Consider the following 21,661-nt stretch of genomic DNA (forward strand, 5'->3'; position numbering starts at 1 on the left):
GAAGGACAGTGTGCTTGGTTTAATTCCGAAAAAAGAAACAAAGGTAAATGAGATTAATTTTTTGACTTCTCGAAATATGTTCTCGTCATTTAGGTAGTTTGTGAAAAAATCTGCGATGACGTTGCCTGTGTGATAAGCCTTGCATCATCGACATGCTACAGTGATTCTTTTTAACACGACTCCGTTTCAGATTCTGTCCGTACCGAATCAGAAATAACTTAACTAATTTTAGTTAGACCATGTAGGATATTTTAGTGTTAAAGCTTTCAACCTTCATCCACTCATAATGTTTCTCTTGAATTACACTCGTAGACATTAACATAGCGAGATGGGGGGAAATCGAACGTACTAATTCTGTTGCAAACATCTTACCTGCAAATGCTTAATTTGCTATAAAGCTATAAAAGCACTTAACACAACGACGAATCCTAGAGTACGCATTCTCTGCTCATTTCAGAAATAACTTACATTTTAAGACATCGTTTGCAACGAATATAGGAAAAGTTATGCTACGAAGTCAAGATTCGAAAAAAAAAATTTAATTAATATGGCCGTTTTCCCTTCTATGATCAGAATTTCAGTTTCAGTAAAAGAGTTAACTTAATCTTACTATTTGGTAAAGATGTATCTATGGGATTCTGTCTTTTTACAGCTGAAAACTTAAGACTATACTAGCTATATCTGTAAATGGGGTATCCTGGGAGAATCCGAATAGAGAGATGAAACCCTCTATTTCTATATGAGAAAGCCGAATTATAGGAACGCTGTGATTTCATATCTGGCATCAACGTTTTTAACCTTAATCAGTGAAGGATTCAGGTTCATGTTGGCCTTTAATAATTAATTATACACGGAATTAATTATACATACGTTATAATTTATAATAATGATTTCTTATTTGAACTCTTTTGTTTTAAGTATAGATTAGCCTAAATAAAATTGAACCAATTCCCAAAATCTTAAAATACCGCTGATTTTCAGTTAGTACAATAACTGCACTTGTTCAATTACTATAATCTAATTTCTAATTTTCAATGGTAATAGAAAGTTCTTTAAACAAAAGAAAAAAATACGTTAACATGAAAAGAGTTATTCACTAAGGAACAGTGATATAAAATATTAGCTCGCTGCGAGGATTGCTAATTAGCTCGTTGCAACGTCAACCACTTATTTTCGAATGAATGGTTGCCTTTGCTATGGTCTGATTTTGCGGTTCTAATCGCATTTTATATTTAGCAAAATTATTATTATTATTATTATTATTAAATGACACACCCCAGGACTCAATGCGGTAGGCCACTCGACACTACATGATCCAACATCTACACTACACAGAAAATAAACAAACAAACCCGCAAGCGCATTTCATTCTCCAAAGGGAGTAGGTGAAGCCATTTTATCCCTGTTTAACTTGTGGAGACTGAGGAGCAGTCAATCTCCACCTTTAGACAATTAGAGATAACTGGTTCAATGGCATTAATGATTTTAAATGTCACCATAAATTTATCTAAAAGATTATTTGTGCAGCGTGCTACACTAATCCATCGCATAAGGTCTGATGTTTTCAATTATTTATTTATTTTTAGTACGTGAAGGAAACGAATTTACTATCGCGGTGGCGACCATGAAATGAATATTACTATATGATAATATTTACATCCTAAGAGCAACTTGGACGCAAGAGTAATACTTATTCACTTCAACATTATCTGACTATTATCTGAATTTTGCTGTAAGCAATAATGCTGATTTCTGAACGATTTTCAAATTGAAAACATTAGTCCTCCTTCAGTGAATCAAGTTGTGAGGTGAATCTGAATTTATTTACCCCGAAGCAAATAAATAGTTGGAGATAGATAACACGCAGGGCCGGCCATCTCGGGGGTGCAATGCACCCGGGCCCCACGATCGAGTGAGCACAGTCGGTACACATTTGCGGTAAAGTATTATTTTATTTTATTTTTCTTCTTCTAATTTTGCTTATAACTAAAGGGATTTCATTGACAGGATTTTAATACCCTCAGTAATAATAATATCTCTGTGTTTCTCTATTATATTGGTGTTTTGTGTTCAGTAAACGTTATGTTAACCTGTTATATTTCGAATGTTTTTTTTTTGTTTTGTTTTCCTGTGCCTAAATTAGTTGCAGGTGAGAGGTTTTACAATACGTTTATTTCGAATCCTTTAATTTTTACCTTTTGAAAAATATTTTAGGGCCCCAAAAGGTTTCTTGCACCCGGGCCCCTTTATAGAGAAGGCCGGTTCTGATAACACGATTCTCCATTAGAGTAACAGTGATTATATACTCCCTAGATAAATTTTATTGAACCTTTATAATTTTGTGCTTGTACCTCAGAGGTGACTGATAAATGAATTTCGCATTATCCGTTTATTTCTCGATACTCTCGATGTGTATGTTTTTCGACAGACGCGAAAAAAGACCAAAAGAAATATTATATTATATTATATCTCCAGAAATAATATCAGTGTATGAGAGTAGATTTTCACAACATTTGTTATATATCGGTGTATGTTCTGCGTCACACAAGTACGTAGCGCTCCGTATTTTATTTCAGCCTTCGTCAATGGACGTGATACAGATAGTGCAGAGAGAGAGAGAAATTAGACAAATTATACAATAAAGACCTCATCAAGGAATATATATAGAACGTTATATAATTTTTTGTGAAAAGTTCAGGCAATACATAATTTATTCTCGTGGTAGCTAAAAGACGATTTTTATCAGCCGCTGTGAGATCACCATTCTTCCCGATTAGCTAATCCTTAGTTCACTAGCGGTAACAATGTGCCATACCTGTCTGGTCTTTCGTGGGCGATTATAATGTTATAAAAAAATTAAAATAAAGATTGCACACTGCCTGCCACACGCAATATTCTTCTGTTTGTACACTAAGTGCAAATAATTTTGAATACATCTGTCTAGACTGAAAATGAGAAGAGCGCGTGTCCATCTTAATGACAACTTATGCTCATTTGAATATTGTAAATAATAAAATTCCCGATATTATACCAAGTATGATGATACAAGAATCTAATTTTTATAAATAGTAGTTCAAATCATCACTATAGTCATTAACATCAAAATAAGGAATTCTGAAAATGCAAAACAGTTTTGTATTAATTTCAATAACCTACACAAGTGCAAATTAAATATCCTCTTTTTTCTGCCCATCTACAGTACTAGTGTACTATAAGTTGAACAACCTCTCGTGGTATGATATTCAAATAATAATAATAATGTGTGCCGAGCTATGGTTTCCTCCTTCTGTCATGAACACAAATTAGAGGCGCCAATGATTAACAGACATTCATTAGCACACGCTCAAAATATCAATAATGTATTGATATACAATTTGACGTATTTCAAAATAATAATAATAATAATAACTCTTGAAGTAATACGGAATAAGCACTTTTTTAGCCTTAAAGAAATCGCAGGAGAGAGAAAACTTACTGCTTTCAATATTTTAAATACAATGAATATTGAGAATTTCAATGAGATGGATAAAAAAGGAAATCAAAGCAACCTGGAATGAAATAGAATCTACTCATTGCCACATAACACTGATTAGCGTTTCCACAAGTTTTTATAGAATTATTTATAATCATGCGAATCTGCATTTATCTTTCGAAACACTTCAAATTACCAACTCTTATTTGACTTTTGGGGGGACAATACGCATCATTGCGAAGTATTGGCACCGTTATTAACAGTGACACGTGACATACGGATGCGGTATCATTTTATTCAACTTTTCCTGGTAATAAAGAATGCATACCGACACCCTATTTTCAAAAACTAATTAAAATAATATTAAAAATAAAGTGCTATATGATGCGTGATACATGGCCAAATTTACCAGACGAATGTGAACGGCACAGTTGGGTTCGCTATAATCCAAATATTAGAAATAATAAAAATTAAAAAATAAATTATAATTCGTAAAGAAAATGAGGAGAGAATAACTTTATATAAAAAGATTTATAATTTAGCATAGCACTTACCGATGAAAAGAAAAATACACCTAATCGCCTACATTATATCCAAGAATAAACAAATAATAACAGCAAAATCAGAACAGTAAACAATTTGTGCTCAGTAGCGCCACACCGCTAACAGAAATCACAACACTGCTACTGAATTAATTAAAACTAACAAGATTTAATACGAATAATATAGTTATTAATAACTGAACAGATGGAGTAATTAATAACTAAATAAAGACTTTTATGTACTTGATGCATTTATACAATTTATATCCCTTTATATAAATTTATAACTAATTAAATAAATGAAACTTCAATTGGTTCATTCTAGGAAAGAAATATTTATATGTGCTTTCTTAACTAATGGTGAATTAACCAGTCTCATACTGAAGGTAGCTGGGTTAATATTAAAATTATATTATATTATATTACAGATATAATAATTGTTTTATAAGTAAATAAATATCTGTTTTTAAAATATTGTAACATGTATAACTATCTTGGCAGAGACCTAATTATGTGTTCTTCACATATTTATATTAGTTCTTTAGTCATTCTTTAAATAAATAATAATTTCAATTATTTAATATTATTATTAAAATAATATTACAACAATTTATTTTAATAACTGTCCCTAAATCTCCAAAAGGCTAAAACGGCCTCGCCTTCTCCATATGGGGAATAACAGGTGTTAGCGGATTTTATTATTATTATTATTATTAGTCTCCAGGAAGTGAAGGACTCGTCGAGGGACACCATACAGACACACCCACACTAGCTGTTATACATTCTCTTTAAACTTATTCATACTAGATGCACCCATTCCTTCAACAAGCAAACTGTTCCACTCACGGTTCTGTGAGAGAAAAATCTAGCTTTAACCCCTTTCTTACGATCCCTTGTTCTCTCTCCCGCCTTCCGTATAATGAAAACTTTAACAACCTATATTCTATAGCGCCCTATCAAATGTTTATAGTATATCATATTACCACTCTTTCTGCTGTCTCCTAGTGTCCCATACTTTCAATCTGTCCCTATTTTACATTTCGTAAAATAGGGATATTTCGTAAAATAGGGACATTTCGTAATCCTATATCATCTTTGTAAATCATTTCAGTAGCCTTTCCCCATTTTCTTTATCCCTTTGAACCCAGCAGATCAAATCTGTACACAACAGATTTGACCAGGTGCAGTTGCATCAAGACCTTGTAAAGAGGCAAAACAACTTCCATGTCCTTACATCCCAATGTTCGTTTCAACAATCGCAATTATTCTCTGAGTTGTATTTGCAATTTTTGCTATGTGAATCTTGAACTTCAAGTTCATATCTACCATAGCTCCAAGATCTCTAGCCTCGTCAGTTACTTTGAGCATAATCCTAATATAATATGCCATTGGATCACGCCAAAATGCATAACTTTACACTTACTAAAATTGAATTATTAGCCATTATCATTTGCCTAGATTATTCAAATCATCCTCTAAATTCTACATATCAGGAGCATCGCTGATTTAGTGCCCTCCCACAATGACCCCCCCCCCCTTGGTTCAATGCGAGAGGACATTCTACATCACACAACTACACTACAATAAACTACTTATTCCTCCACCTACATCAGTATTTCCCAACATTTTTTGGATCATGCCCCACCTCAACGCCTCAAAGATTTTGATGTCCCCCCTCGCCGACAATGGTGAGTGTTTTGAGTCTATCAGTGATGAGGTGATGAATGCAACATCATTTTCTAATTGCCCCCCAAAATATTCAAATTTCCCCCCCTGTGGGGTGTACGCCCCACGATAAGAAACACTGATCTACATGCTATGTCACTAGTCGCCATCTACCGCCCACTAATGGTATTTTTGTCTCTTAATTGTGCGTTTATTGACCGAGTTGTCTGTATGCGAGATGAAAATCCCGAGTTTCCTTAAGAATAATCCCTACTACTTTCGTATGAGATCGACTAACTCAACTTCAACTGAAAAACTCTATATTATTATTATTAATAGTACGTGACACCTCCAGGGAGTTCAAGGACTCATCGCGAGAAGGCACTCTACTCTACTTCGCTAAATACATTCCCTCCCCTCGCCGCTACTACTTAATTCTTCTACTATGACACTATTACCATCAACACCATCTTCTGCCCATTATCACCAACATATTTGTTGGTGATGGTGAGCAGATGATGACGTCTGTAAATTGCGTGCGTTCTGAAGGTTGATTTGTCTGTATACGTGGGATGAAAAACACGAGTTTCCGGGAGAAAAAACCAATGCTACCTTCGTATGACTCGGTTATAATGATTATACAAAGATTTCTCTCGTCAAAAGGAAAATCGAAGTCGGGTATTCGACCAATCGAAGCGCGCGATGTCTTGTCATTTTTTCCATTTGCGCTACGTAGGAGCTCGACAATCCTTTCATTGTATTTATTTATTAAACATAGGTATACATTAAAATGTTTCTTGAAAATCTAATTAATTTAGTATTGAACAGCAGTATATCACACGATCAAAAATTTCAGGTAATGCCAGTAAAAACAGGAAACGCAGCATTTCGCATCCTGTTAACACAAATGGTTTTAAAAATAAAACCATTTGTGTTTATTTGTGTTTTACAAGCTAAAAATTGAGAACATAAATGGACAGTTTATAGCAGCGAAATCTTGTGTATATGTGCAGATATTTAGAGATTGTCAGAACATTGCCTTAAAATGGAAGATTTTATACCAATAACGTGAGTGAAAGAATTGGGGGGGGGGGGGAATTACAGTAGTGGAAAACAAGAGCGGCGTAATTTCAAAGATATGATTTAATGACGTCTTCATTTCCCTAAAATATTACTCTCTCGAATAGAGGTGGTACATAAAAGGAAGACAAAATGAATCCCAATACGCAAGTCATTTATAACAAAAAAAAAAGTATTCCACATGGGTTAAAGTGGTATTAATGAAAATCAAACCCCCTTCCTATAGAAATGTATTATAACAGTCATAGACACCACTGTATACAGTGCTCAGGTGCACAATTAATTGCACCATTCTATAAATAAAATAAATCAAATCTATAATTCTATAATGTACATAATATAGCGTGAAATATTCGTCTTAATGCTGATATATTTTTCAGCTGAGCTTTTTTTTTTTTTGCTTATAGTCTCAAGATAATACAGTGATTCAGAAAACTATCCACATTACTATTATTTATAATATGTCCAAGTTCCAAATATTTCCCAGTAAGCATCAGCGAGCACTGATGAGCGAAAGATTCCCTACTTTTCTTTATATCTGGGAATGTTTAAAAAAAAAAAAAAAGCATTCTGAGGTACGCGATATCTTTAAAGAGCTTTTTGGTATTTTGAGAAATCATTTAAAATTGCAATACTTGTCACATAATATGATCAATAAATTACCAGCCTGTTTGGCCGAGTGGTTAACATACCCGCTCCACAACTAACAGACAGCGGCTTCGAATCTCATCGTGGGTGGGATATTTATGAATGTGTTTAGGTGGGAGATGAATTTCGTCATCCGGTGTAAGACCGTAACCAACCGTTTATCAGAGGCTGGCTTCAAAGAGTTCCATGTTTGGGCTCTAGAGCAGGATTTCCCGATTCTATAAAAAAAAAAATAATAATAATGAAATGAATCCTTTGCTCTCTCACGGTACTAATGTCCTGTGAGTCTGGAACCATTCATGGATGGGAGGCACGCGCTATCCAAACGCCATTAATAGTAATGTCGTTCAGTTACCATTTCTTTCTTCCCATTCCATAACCAGTCCAAAAATAAGGATTCGTAAAAATATTTATAAATAAATTCACATCATTCTTTTTTTTTTTTTTAATAATAATAATAATCTGATATCAAATATATTGGTTTGCCTACTGGAGAGAAGAAAAAGAAGCGAAAGCCAACATATTTACCATTGCTTGAATTTAATCTTAATTTTGTATTCTTCAGGTATTAGATGAGGAATTTTTGGCATTCATTATACATAACAGGAGTAACAATAATCGTAGAATCCCTTCCCCATATATTTATTCCTAACACTATTTTTAGATAGTCTATCTACCGAATGATTTCTATCGGAAGATAATCTTCGGGAAGGAAGCACTCTGAACAGTTTCTTGACGGCCTTTCCAACGAAAGGGCTGGTCATCTTCCGACTGCACTGCTGATGATGTGCATTCATCATCAGCAGTTATAAGAAGTTATTGCACAGAAAAGGAACGGCATATCTTTTAATTTATCCTTGTTCATATGTATAATTAACTCATAAAGAACACGTCGCATGCTAAAAAAAAATTAGTCAAATGCTGACGGAGTACGAATCGGCTGCATTTGGAAGCAATTACGTTATTGATTTTTAAAAAATAATTACTGATGTTATTGTTGATACTGTTATGGCGCTGATGCGAAAAAATCAAACGAGGGTTTTGAACATTCTTTCGCTGTTTTCAAATTGTTCTATTATTATTATTATTAATGTTGTTGTTGTTGTTATTAACTGTATTTAATGCTTGAAATTTGGCATTTTGAGTCCTGCTGATTATTTCAGTTGAATCAAACTGGCGGAAATATTTTACGTGCAAGAGGATTTTACGGTAGGTTGAATTTTGGCCAAAATATTTTTGTAATAAGAGGAAGTCAGTGACCTACAGTACTTGGTTTACAGTCACCGACATGATTATGAATTTGCAAATAACGAAAAACGTTTGTTCCGAAATCACTTTATTCTCATTAAAAACATCTAGCATAGGAAACTCAGACGATAAAAAGACAAGAAATATTTAGTAGGCGTTGAAGCATTGTCGTAAGCTTAAAAAAAGGTCATTTGAACTTTCATCTATTTTACTCCAATTAACAGCTTTTAAAGTTTAATATTTTTAGTTAGTATGAAAATTAGTTGCTAATAGTCATTTATTTTTCTGGTTTAATGACAAATGGCAAGTGCAGTTGGATATATGGCATCTCATGTGTTATTATGCAACGTTTCCTCTGTCAAGTGTAGGTTGATAATAAATTACCGGAGAGCAGTGCAGTAGCAAATCAGTGAAATTCAGCTATAAATAAATTTGGAATCTTAGTCGTACAGTATTTTCAGTTTTCTGTTTTGAAATCAAGTTTGTTGATAGAAGAAAAAAAAAATGACGATGAGTTTGATGAACACTAAATGACGACGTGTTTCACTGAAGGTTATGATTTTTATTATTTTTTCTTGAATGATATTATTTCTTCTTTCTGTAATTTCTTCGTATACTAGATACGAAGTATATTCTTCGTATACGGATACTAGATTGATATCCTGGGATATCACTCTAGTATAAGAAAGAAACATTTCGAGAATTTTAAAAAAATAGCCTCGGAATTTTTTTTTTCCTACTGAAGAAACTCAGTTTTTTATCCTATTAACATACAAAATGCTAGTTAAAACACGCACTGACAAAACCTTTTGGTTGGAAAAACCTGGGTTCGAATTCCGTCTAGGACGCGAATAATTTTTATGAGGGCTTCTCAGCTGAACGTGAGTTAGATAACCTCATACTGCGGTGGTGATGAAAAACCTGTGTTTCCAGGAGGAAACACAGATTTTTTCATTTCGCAAACAGGCAAACCGATCCTGCGAACATAAATATCTACAGACATAAAATACTTTCCCCTTAGTAGGATGCATCAATGGCGTGCTGCTGCATTAAATTGACTAAAATCCCTAATTAGGAGACTCATCCCATCTTGGATGGACGAGAATTGGATGGGTAATTGTCTATAGTTCAAACTTCACATTGTGACAGTTTTTGAAGAGTTAATTGTCAGTAGTATTACAAAGCATCCACATGGAGTCCCAGAACTGATCGCGAGAAAGTTCTACATAATTTATCCTGCAAACGCATTTTTGTCTATTAATTCTGCTTGTTCTCAGGCTAAACTCTGCTATTCCTGAGACCACGATTCACCTTCAACTGAAAAAGTCCGCGTAAAGATCCCTCACTTCAAGGAGGCAATCGTACTTAGACATTTACAACTGAGTACCAGACGAGCCATTACTCCAACGAGAGGTTCTAATTAATTATTAATTTTAAAAGATATTCTCCTTTAAAAATTAATTTAAAAACAATCGTGATCCTGATTTCCTTGGAAGAGAGCTGGTTGTTAATAAATCACACGCCTATTTATATTCAGTTGCTCCAACATATTTTGGCCTATTTTTGTTTTAGCAGAAATGAAACATGTCTGGGTGTTGGGAGATGACCCCGATATACTCAAAAATATAAGTTTAAGATGTTCAATATATATCTAAGGAACTTTAATCACTGTATTTTGGCTTTCATCAATAATGGGAAAAAATTCCAAGTTTAATATGACGCAAGCCATCAATTAGTATAGGTTATGTATATACTGTGTGTATATATATATATATATATATATATATATATATATATATATATATATATATATATATATATATATATATATATATATATAAACTCGTATATGTCCTCAGGAAGATTTAATTTTCATGTCATGTGACCTACTTCGCTCATCTCGTGCTTTTTCATCTTGAGAGCGGCACTTCTGAATTGCTTAATAAAGTTGCATCACTGAAACCAGATGCGCCAGTTATCTCGTACTATGACAGACTTCCACTTCAAGCCTTTCATCAGCTTCGTAATAAGCCATTGACCGAAAATGAAAAATTCCATTTTGATAAATAGTGAATTTTTTTGTGTAACACAAAAAAAAAAAAAACCCAGAATGAGTGAACAGCCAGAACGAGTTGACTTATAAAGTTGAATGTGATAAAAATCGCCAAAAAGAAATAATTTAAAGTAAATACACATTTCACACATTAAAACAGTTTCATATGCTACAAATGACAATAAATGAAATACACAATACATGATACAATGATAAATAAGACACGCGAATGAGGAGAAATACACTGTCTGATTATTTCGGATCATTATAGACCAACTTAGACCAATCAGTATATCGGGAGTAGTGGTTAAGGTTCTGGAGAAATTGGTAAAAATTAGAATTCAGGACTGGGTGGACAGCAATATGATACTTTATAAGGGGCAACATGGTTTTGTGAAGGGTAGATCTTGCCTTAGCAATATGCTCACTTTCTATAATGAAGTAACAATGGAGTTGGATAAAGGAAATCTCAGTGATCCTGCCGGACTTTGCAAAGGCATTTGACAAGATTCCGCATGGAACTCTGTTGCATAAATTGGAGCAAATGAGTATGGATCCGAGACTAGTGATTTGAATTAGAGGGTGACTAATGGATAGATATCAGAGTTTATGGTGGAGCAGAGTCCAGTAGAAGGCAGGTGACTAGTGGTGTGCCTCAGGGCTCAGTGCTTGGTCCTCTGTTATTTAATTTGTAAATCAATGATATTGGGAATACTTTGAAAGGAGATATCCACTTGTTTGCTGATGATGCAAAACTGGTAAGAGCGATAGTTGATTCTGATGATGTGGATATCTTACAGGATGACTTAAATAGGCTGGTGGTTTGGGATAAACTAAATGGCTACCAGTTTAATGTGGCCAAGTGTAAGGTGATGCACTTCGGAAGGATGAGATCACATGCTGTTTACTATATTGATGGAACTGAACTGCATGAGGTTGATGAGGTTAGGGACTTGGGAGTTATTGTGGACAGAGAACTTAAGTTTCAAGGGCATATTGCAAAGGTTGCCAAAACTTCACATCAGATTACATGGTTATTGAGGAACACACTGACAAGCAGAGATAAGGAAGTGATTGTCCCACTTTATAAAGCATTAATAAGACCTCATGTGGACTATTGTGCACAGATCTGGTCACCTGGATTTCTTGATGTGGAAATGGTTGAGAGGATTCAGAGGTGGGTTACGAAAATTGTTGCAGGCCTGTGGGATGTCTCCTACGAGGATAGATTGAAGGTCTGTGGGCTTCAAAAACTAGTCGATAGATAGGAGAGGAGATATGATAGAGGCATATAAATTATTAAAAGGGTTTGATAGGATTGATACTGATAACCTTTTTAAGACCAGTGCAGGAAGGGAGAGAACGAGGGGTCATCCCTAGTGATTGTGTAAGAGTGTGGTTAACAAAGGTGTTAGGACTAGATTTTTTGCTAGGAGGGTTGTGAAGGGGTGGAATGCGTTGCCAGAGATGGTTGTGAATGCTTCATCTGTGAATGAGTTTAAGGGGAACTATGACAGGTATTGTGTGAATAATGGTTAGTATGTCAATGTTGGGTCTCCTGCGATGAGTCTTTTGACTCCATGGAGGCACCTTGCATAATAATAATAATAATAATTATTATTATTATCATACTTGTATATTATTGAAATTATTAGCGTTATGACAAACTTGGTCTGTCTGTGTATATATATATATAATTATTCTTGGTGCAATATATCCTTATATTTTCTTCTTTTTTTTAGACCCAGCCTTCCGTCGGAATGGGTGTGCAATCCACTGATTCGTGCAAGGATGGTCAGCCTCACTTAAATCCAAAAATATACAAACCTCCATCTGAAGACATGGAATTTGAGATCACTCCACTTTCAAGGAAAAGTAAGTTTTCAATTTATCTTCTCCCTAAAAATGCTGTTGTTTACAAGGCAGATTACTGGATACTAAGTTTCTTAAAACTGTATGCACGTGAACTAATTATGGAAGAATGTTCCTCGTATTACGACACTATTCGTAAAAGTAGTGTAGGGAAACAGGAAAAGTATCTTCAACAAATACATCTATTCCCACGTAAAATATACTCGAATTTTAAAAAAAAAAATGTATTTACTAATATAGGAAAACACCCGGGAAGCTTGATGTAAAGGATAGATGGTCATGTGTATCAATATAATGATATAAAACTAATTTCATTTCTGTGAAAACTTACCTGATTTTAGCTTCGTAACCAGTATTTTTTGTTCTTGTAATACCACATCGAACGCAAAAAAGAATTTACATGCAAATTACGTATAGAATTCATATGGATCGATGGCTTGATTGCTAATACTGTATATTGTTGCATAACTTTGATGTGAATCAGTGGCGGCTCGTGGCTTGAAATCGTGGGGATGCTGCAACTTGCGAAATATACATACATACTGTAAGTACAGTGTATACGTGTTTGGATAAAATATCAAAATTATGGTAAAAATTAAAAAAAAAAATTAAACATGAAAAAATATTGTTTATTATTGATAAAATTATACAGTTTAGTATAACTCAAAATTGCTTAAAAATAAAATCCATTATCATAACCCCAATAATGTTCTAAAATGAAAATTATAAGAACTGTTATGTCTTTAAGTAATGTCCAAATATTTGATGAGACGGAGTAAATACGATAAGCACTACGAACACCCTACTACTGGCGAAAACTGCATATAAACGACAGTGAAACTGCGCGACGGACAGTGCCGCATTACGCTAATAGCTCTCATCTCACTATGACGTACTATATTTACCACTAGCACTATAGTAAACACAGTGCTAGTGGCACTGTGTTTACTACAGTGCCGCTAGCGTCCTACGCACTCCTAAGTACAAGATGGAATTTTATTATTTTTTATACAAAATACGAGAATTGTATAGGATTGTTGATGATAATATTAAATATTACAAGCAAATATAAATAAATTAATAAATATATTTATGTATCGAGAAAAATTGGGGGTGCTGCAGTTCCACAGTGCCTATGCACGAGCCGCTCCTGATGTGAATACTAACAAAAAGATGCTTTGCACGGTATGTCTCTCTCTCTCTCTCTCTCTCTCTCTCTCTTCGGCGCCCATAAGCATTATTTTTCTGCGATAATATTCAGTAAGTGTTGTTATAATCATTGTAAATAGATTATAAAGGATTAAATATTATAATAAAAGTCGTACCTTTATAAATTGACATCATGAACACTGATAATAATCCTAGAAAGAGTGTTCATCGGGTATGGCAAGCTATAACAACAGTTCCATACTGCAATTCATTCGGAGTAATGACGTCTTTGTCTCAAAGAGACAAAGCAAGGCTGTTTCTGTGAAAATTCTTATGATAGCATGTAGTTATTTTAGGGCAACTAAAATCAAACAATGTACTTAATGACCAAATATACATAATGATCAAAGGTGATTGAATCCAATTGTCTTGTACGAAGTTCAATTCAATATAACATTCATAAATAGACGTTGTAATTGTTAATATTTAGCAAATAATGTTTATTTAAGCAAAAGCGAATGCACACGTCAACAAAATTTTCCATATATGTACTCGAGAGTTGTGTTCATTTCATTCTTTCTTTTCCAACAGAGAAAATGTTCTCCTCTTCGAGTTTTTATGAGGAACCAAACGCTATCTATCCTACAGTTGAGGAACAAGTAGAACTCTGTAGGAAAATCGCCGATTCTCTAATTGCCGATACGAATCGCAAATCACGTGGTGCTAATATGTTCTTTAAGAGGGTCAAGAGGTCTGAGAAATGGATTCACGAAGGTAAGTCGCACCTCTTAAAATTACGAACGTTGAGTCAATTCTTAAGAAAATGAGATATCAAACCTGTGTCCATCATCAATTATTGGTCTTTTTTGCTTGCTTATGCAATGAATGGCAATGTAATGCCACCGCAGTCAGCAGAAGGACGAAATGATTTGCTCTCATTGATTGGTTGGAAAAGACCTGCGATCGAATTCCGTGCAGAAAGGAAGAACGCTTATACGAGCGTTCACGATGAGTCACGTTCTTCTACGGAAGTAGCATGGTTTCACTCCCCCTCCACACACACACACACACACACACACACACTTACCCCAGAAATGGTTTTAATCAGTGAAAACAGATAAACTATCTGACGAACACACAAACATACATTAATTGGACGGAATGGATTGGTCGAATCAGACTGAAGAGTGAAGTATTGGGTGGCTATCAGAAATGACTTTTGGGACTCTATGGAGGTGCTAAATAATCATTATAATAACAATACTATACTACTACTATTAATAATAATGAAGCACTGCAATGAACGACCAATTATATCCAAGGTCGCTCGAAGAGAGAACGTTCTTAGTCCGATTCTACTCGCCGACCAAAGGAACTTTTTCTAAGCCTTTCTTCGACAGGTTGCCGACTTGTCTCATAAACTCAAGAAAACGAACCGTAGAATGACCTACTATTTCAGACATCAAATGCAGTGTTAGGATTTGGGACCACGAGATGGCGACACTTGACAGCAGCCTCTCTTCACCGTGTATAATTAGTGATAGATTTCGTTCAGCTATCTACCGGTGGAAACTGAAATTCCCCTTCTGTCTCCAAAACTTATACAGAACTAAAACGGCCTCGCCTGTTCACTGTAGGACAATAAAATGTGCTAGCGGATTTATTTATTTACTACTATAACACTAGAAATTCTAATTGTAAAATGTATAATTATTTAAAAATTCCATGTCCATTTGTATCCTGTTAGTATTCTGTAAATAAAAAGGAAGGTGCCCGCCAGGGTGACAGAATAGTAAATGTCATCACTCTTCGTAATAAGCTTTGGTAGGCGAATATATTTTTGTGAATGTTTTTAGGTAGTAGCCAAATTTCATCGCCAATCTGAGATCATCACTTTACTTAGTGAAGGCCTAAAATCACTTTAAAAAGTTACATGTTTATATCCTATATCCTATAACTGACTTCAAACTCCTAATCGAAGCCATGACACTATAGGTTTTATAACCTTTCATACAGTGGCGCACCCAGAAGGGGGGAGTGCCCCCCCCCAAGAAAAAGGAAAAAAAAAAACACTAGAAATTTTTCCAAAAATCTCTTCCTAATTAATTTTTTTAAAAATTTATGTTGTGCCGTGTCTTCTCTTTCTATACTACTCATGAATTAGCGATCATTGCAGATGCTCAGTCATAGGTCGTATGCGATGAGTAGTGTATTCTCAAATCGTCTACTCAACCCCCCCCCCCCCCCCAAGATTAAATCCTGAGTGCGCTACTGCTTTCATAGGTGGATTCACATTCATAAATGATGCAATTATGATTATTTCTCTATAAGTAGCCTCGTGGATTGTGCAGAATACCATGACAGTAGTATAGTACTACCAGTGGTGTAGCTAGAGCTTTTGCCGCCCTGGGCGATCCCTGAGTTTGTCGTCCCTCTCAATATACACCAAAAATACTACAAAAAGTCAAACCGATGTATAGGGAAATAAATTAAAACATTATGTTTATTTTTGAAGTAAAACTTTAATTTCAATATTCTAAAGTGTTATTTTTCTTGCTTTTCTGTTAGCAAAATCGCCAATGACATTGGCGAAATCTATTTCATAGTAATGTAGGTAATTCTCAATGAATTTTATTTAGAAAAACTCCTCTCACAACTAGCATCACTAACAGCAATTGTGAGGAAAATTCGCAGTAGTATTACAATATTTGGAAATGAGTTCTCGAGACTGTATTTTAGAATTAACTGCAAAAGATTCAAAGTGCCGCCCGGGGCGGACCGTCCCCTCCGCTCCTCCCTAGCTACGCCTCTGAGTACTACATGATTAAATCTGCATTATTATTAGCTTTCAATCAACAAGTTTCCTCCAAATTATTATTTATTTATTTGAGGCAGCTGCATCAATCAACTTAGACGTTGATCGCCATCGCGGTTTTTTTCCTGCCATTCTAGCTTCGAATGCTTTTATGTTAGTTTTTCCTGTTCTGTTTAAATGATCTTACCATTGCAAATTAGCTCTGCTCACATACAGTATACTTTAATGTTAACCACACGAAGTTCTCTTATATAATTTTTAATATGATTTTGCATCTCTGTGATCTCTAGTCTTTGTTCAAACCCATTTCTTGGATCCATAAGTTAAAATTAGTTTGGACATTGTTATGCACTGCTATTTAAATATTTTGGCTAATTTCTTTCTTTTTACATATAACTTTATTGAAGTGACCTCCTCACAATACCAGTTTTGTTTTGTATTATTTCTAAATTCATTTGCCATCTTCAATACAAATTTTACCCAGTTAACTGAACTATTATTTTACTTGTTCTATAGGTTATTCATAGAGAATTCATATTCCCCTATTTTCACAGTATGCATCTTTTTATTGCTGCTTTCATCACAACAAACATGTTACAGTATTTAGGAGTATACAGTGACATCAATTGCATAAAGAACAAGCTGAGTATTACTGATTTCGATATCTGGTTTAATGACACTTTTCCCTTATTCTTTATGTTATCCTGTTTTCACTTCTGTTCGTATTTTTTTCTCTCTCTTTCTCAGCCTTGCATTTATTCATATCAAAGTTTCGGGGGGGGGGGGAAATCTACGTGAAAGTGGAATGCATATAAATAATTTTATTAGAGTATTATGCGACACGTCCAGGGTGTCCAAAGAAACATCGAGAGAGAGGGCATCTACTCTACAACTCTGTCTCCACCACCTACAACTACACCACCGCCACTAGTATTTCCACATACAATCACAAACATCCATTACTGACTGAAATTAATTATTTACAAGCCGACGTTTTGCCAGCTATCAGAGGCACTTTAACAATACTTTAAACCAGGTTTTCTAGAATTTGTGCTGAACTAAACAAAATCTCGTTAACTGCAACAGAACTGACGATGTATACTACTTGCAAAGATTTGACTCAGCACCCTGTCTCCCCAGTGCAGCATTATTAACAGAAATCACCATGAAGAGTGCCAATGTTCTCGAGATCTTTTCATCCCATCTTCGTTGGCTATCTATTGCTAAAGTGTCTCTGATAATGTTAGTTAAACTGACGAAACGTCGGCTTGTAAAAAATTAATTTTTGCCAGCAAGTTATTTATTTGCATTCTAGTCTCACATAGGTTTTTTGTTCCAGAAACTTCGACATGAATCACAGCAACAGTTGCGGAATTATGAAGTGGAAATACATTTTCAGATTTGTCCATAGTTAGTGAGCATCTATGAAAGTTCGCACTGCTGTTATTACATCCATCCGATTGTTCTTTCTCCTTTATCGTTGAAAGCACTTTATTCCAACCCAGCCAACAAGTTATCTTCTTGCATGTGATACTATCTGAAACTACCATTATCAGAAATACTTTTACCATTCTTTCTAAAATTTGTGCTAAACCCAAGTTAAACAAGACCTGCTGTATCTCACTGTACTTTCAATTTTCCTTTCATGGGTGCATACAAGTAGTAGTAGTTCTGGAAGTTGCTTTTTGCAATCCCGAGACTTCCTCTAAAATATTCATTCGGATCATTTCTTAACAGATATTGCATTCTACCTCAACCTTTTTCTATTCACAGTTTCCATTTCGTCCATAATATTTTTATAAAAATAAAGAAACATATTATGTTCAATTTTTTATTTTTTATTTATTTTTTTAGCAAAATCAAAGCTGAAACGTTTGAACTTGCTAAAAAGCCCACACTAAAGAAGTGAAACACTGGTAAAATAATCTGTTGCGCACATCAGTGTAGGAGGTTAGAGTAGGTGGCTTCTTCAAATACATCAACAGTGGATTACGTTAAATGCAAAATGCTCCTGTAGAAGAGTCAGGTGTATATATTCACTTCGCTTGCTGTCATTCGCTACAACGCATCTTACCAACTGTGAGTTGTAACGGATGACAGCAAGCGCTCATGTTACCAACTATGACTCACTTGTGGGTTGAAGGGAAGAGACAAGAATGGACAATTCTAATATTTTCTCATCTCTGATTTACTGCAAGCGTTAAATTTTTTAGCTCTTGGAGTAAGAAATAAATAATAAAATAATAACAATGCGGCATTTTTTTTATTTATTATATTTTTTCGTGGATCAACATCTTTTTTTATTTTTAATCCTAAAATACTATAATTTTCCATTCTTTTCCTCGCGACAGTACTGTTTTAATTTATGCTGAACAACCCCCCAAAAAATATGGTGTGAATTACTAAAGGTTAAACCAGTATTTGTCAAAATGTGTTCTTTATATTTCTTATGAATAAAGATAATAAAATACGCAACTTTTAAGTAATAATGCAGTATGATATCATTTTACATTTTAGCACAGAAAGATCTAGAGAAGGACAATCGCTCCTTGCACATGAAATTAGGGTGAAAAACTATTTGCAGAACACTAGTCAGCTGTTTTCGCCTCGATTCTATCCCCTACATATACCACTTTTTGAAATCTGTCCAGCAACCACCCTCTTATCCACATAATCAGTGTCATATCCATCCTGTTCTAATTTGCATAACAGTATTCCATGCGGTATTCTCAAATGCCTTTGCAAAATCCGGCAGAATCATCGTGTAGCCATTTCCTTTATCCAAACCTTGCCGTTACTCTATTATAAAAAAAAAAAAGACTGTAAATTACTAAGGCATGACCAACTCTACTTTTACCACCACACCTGAGATACTGCAGTATTAGAATCTTTTTTATGCAAAGTAATTATTTTGTCCTCTTTCCACTCCCTTGGAACACTACCAGAGCTGAGACTTAAATTAAAGAGCCTAGTCAGAGGCATTTCCAGTTCTATTGCACATTTTCACAACACTGTAGCTGATATCTCATTTAATCCCACAGCTGTATTTACATTGAGATTCTGCAATATCCTAAGAACCTCCGATTCATCCACCTCTGTTTCCGAATTAGTGTCTGTCACATATGTTAAAGCAGTAACCTCATTTGAATGATATACCCTTGCAACGTGGTCACTCAGAACTCAACTATTTTATCTGCTTTCGTCGACCATCATCACTCATTAAGGTTAATCTTCCATAATATTTCATCTTAGTTACTACATAACGAAAGAACTCTTTAGAATTTCTTTTGAACTACTCAGCTAGATTCTTCTCTTAATCTGATTTTGCCTTCCATGCCATGCGAGTCACCTTTCTTGACTGAGCCTTGTACTATTCATGAGTTTGCTGGTCATGGAAATGACCAGCAAACTCATGAAAAGCAAAATCTTTATATACACTTCACAGCATTTTCTTCTTCTGCAGCTCATGCTTAATGATATTGTTCATCCATCTAACTCCTACCTGATTAACCCTCCTCACCTTAGGTCAGGCCCGTTCCATACCGGGGTACAAAAGGTGCAATGAACCTGGGCGGCACAATTTTGGGGCGATATAATCGAACGCGTTCATAAAAAATAGGGAATAAATAATACACTGAACTGTTTGTGCATATTTGTCACCTTCGAACGTGAGAGATTTCGGTGAGGGGCTGAGTCGCTGGATAGCTAAATAAATGGTACGAGCTTCAACACAACTTACTAAATCACTGCTCTCAGCACACTGAACAAACATTCAAGGAGTAAAATAGAGAATGCGCAGTGGGTGCATGTAATAATGGCTGCATATAATAAATAATAAGAATGGTAATATAAATATATACAAAAACATAAAGCAATTAACACTAAACAAAAAAATAAATATTTTATGCTTAATACCTAATGGAATGGGATCTCTTGTTTTCGTAATGGAAATAGACATACGGGACATATTTATTCCAAATTATTTGAGTAATCTTCTTCCGCATTTTTTCGTCTTACTTCACCTAGAATGACCTAGAGCAGTGGTCGATATCGACTCCCAGGGTCGATATCAGGTAATCCAAGTTAACCAAGTTAATTCGGTTAACTTGGATTACTCCCATCCTGAATGACAACGCAATTAAGAGTGAATCGTGGGAGCAGTGACATGAATAGTACCTATAAGCTGGAGCAAGATCATGAAAATAGTTACGGAGGCCAATCAAGTAGGCCAAAATGACGTATTTACCAATAAACGGATGTCGGTGGTTCCCGCCCGGCGGCAGCGAGATTGCTACACGTACGTGGTTGCTTATTTACTTACACGTATTCGATCCCAGTCTCATTTTTGCGCATCGACATACAAGTGAGCGTTAATATTCTAAAATTCATCAATATACATATTATAATTCAATCGTTATTCATTCATGAACTAAACTTCTCTATGTTGAAGAGTTGAGCAGGACTGGTAGTTTGTACATCCTATATATACCTATAGGAAGATTGCGTTGTTATTTTCATCAAAAACAAAAACGAATTCCTGTCACTATAAAATAAACAATCTAAAAACTCACATAAGCGTCTTTTTTGCTCGTCCTATTATAATTATGTAATAGTAAAATAGAGGGGGTCGATAAAAAGTCAAGAAACTCTTGAAGAGGTCGACGGTCAAAGAAGTTTGGCGACCCCTGGCCTAGAGTGTAGAATTGTGTTTCTCGAAAATAATTAATAAGGTATATAAATGATATACCTTGTGCTGCCCATAGCTTATATTTAGTAATAAATGATGCAGCGACAATTGTTTTCGATTCAGTGGAATTTTTTTTCTTTAATCCAAGAAATTTATGTCTATTTTTCTTCTTCCACTTATCGTTGGCAAGTCCTTCGAAATCATGTACCTACATTGACTGTTAAATCTCTTTGGGATACTAGATGAGAAAGTAGAGTATCAGCCATGAAACCCTTAAAATCAGTGGCAGCCAGCGAAAAATTTAAGTGGGGGTGCTGCATATACAAAATAAAAAATAAATAAAAATTCTTTTTTTCCTAATCAGTAACCAATTTATTAATAAATAAATTTACATATTAAAAATTGCTTTATTAAAAATATTTCACCCTCA

At 34.8% G+C, this 21,661-nt stretch overlaps 1 protein-coding gene across 3 annotated transcripts in view; it reads left to right on the forward strand.

Moving 5' to 3' along the window:
* The window catches only part of LOC150095857 (uncharacterized), a 141,566-nt gene that overhangs the window by 97,418 nt on the left and 22,487 nt on the right, over positions 1 to 21,661 (forward strand). For all 3 annotated transcript variants that reach the window (XM_090409293.1, XM_090409294.1, XM_090409295.1), the window contains 2 exons: positions 12,451 to 12,583; positions 14,321 to 14,503. In XM_090409293.1, coding sequence (XP_090265419.1) covers positions 12,451 to 12,583; positions 14,321 to 14,503 — 316 coding nt within the window. The remainder of the gene's footprint in view (positions 1 to 12,450; positions 12,584 to 14,320; positions 14,504 to 21,661) is intronic.

The sequence above is a fragment of the Typopeltis vanoorti genome, chromosome 19 (assembly GCF_054136105.1).
Source record: "Typopeltis vanoorti isolate ZY-2024b chromosome 19, IOZ_Tvanoo_1.0, whole genome shotgun sequence".
NCBI lineage: Eukaryota > Metazoa > Arthropoda > Arachnida > Uropygi > Thelyphonidae > Typopeltis > Typopeltis vanoorti.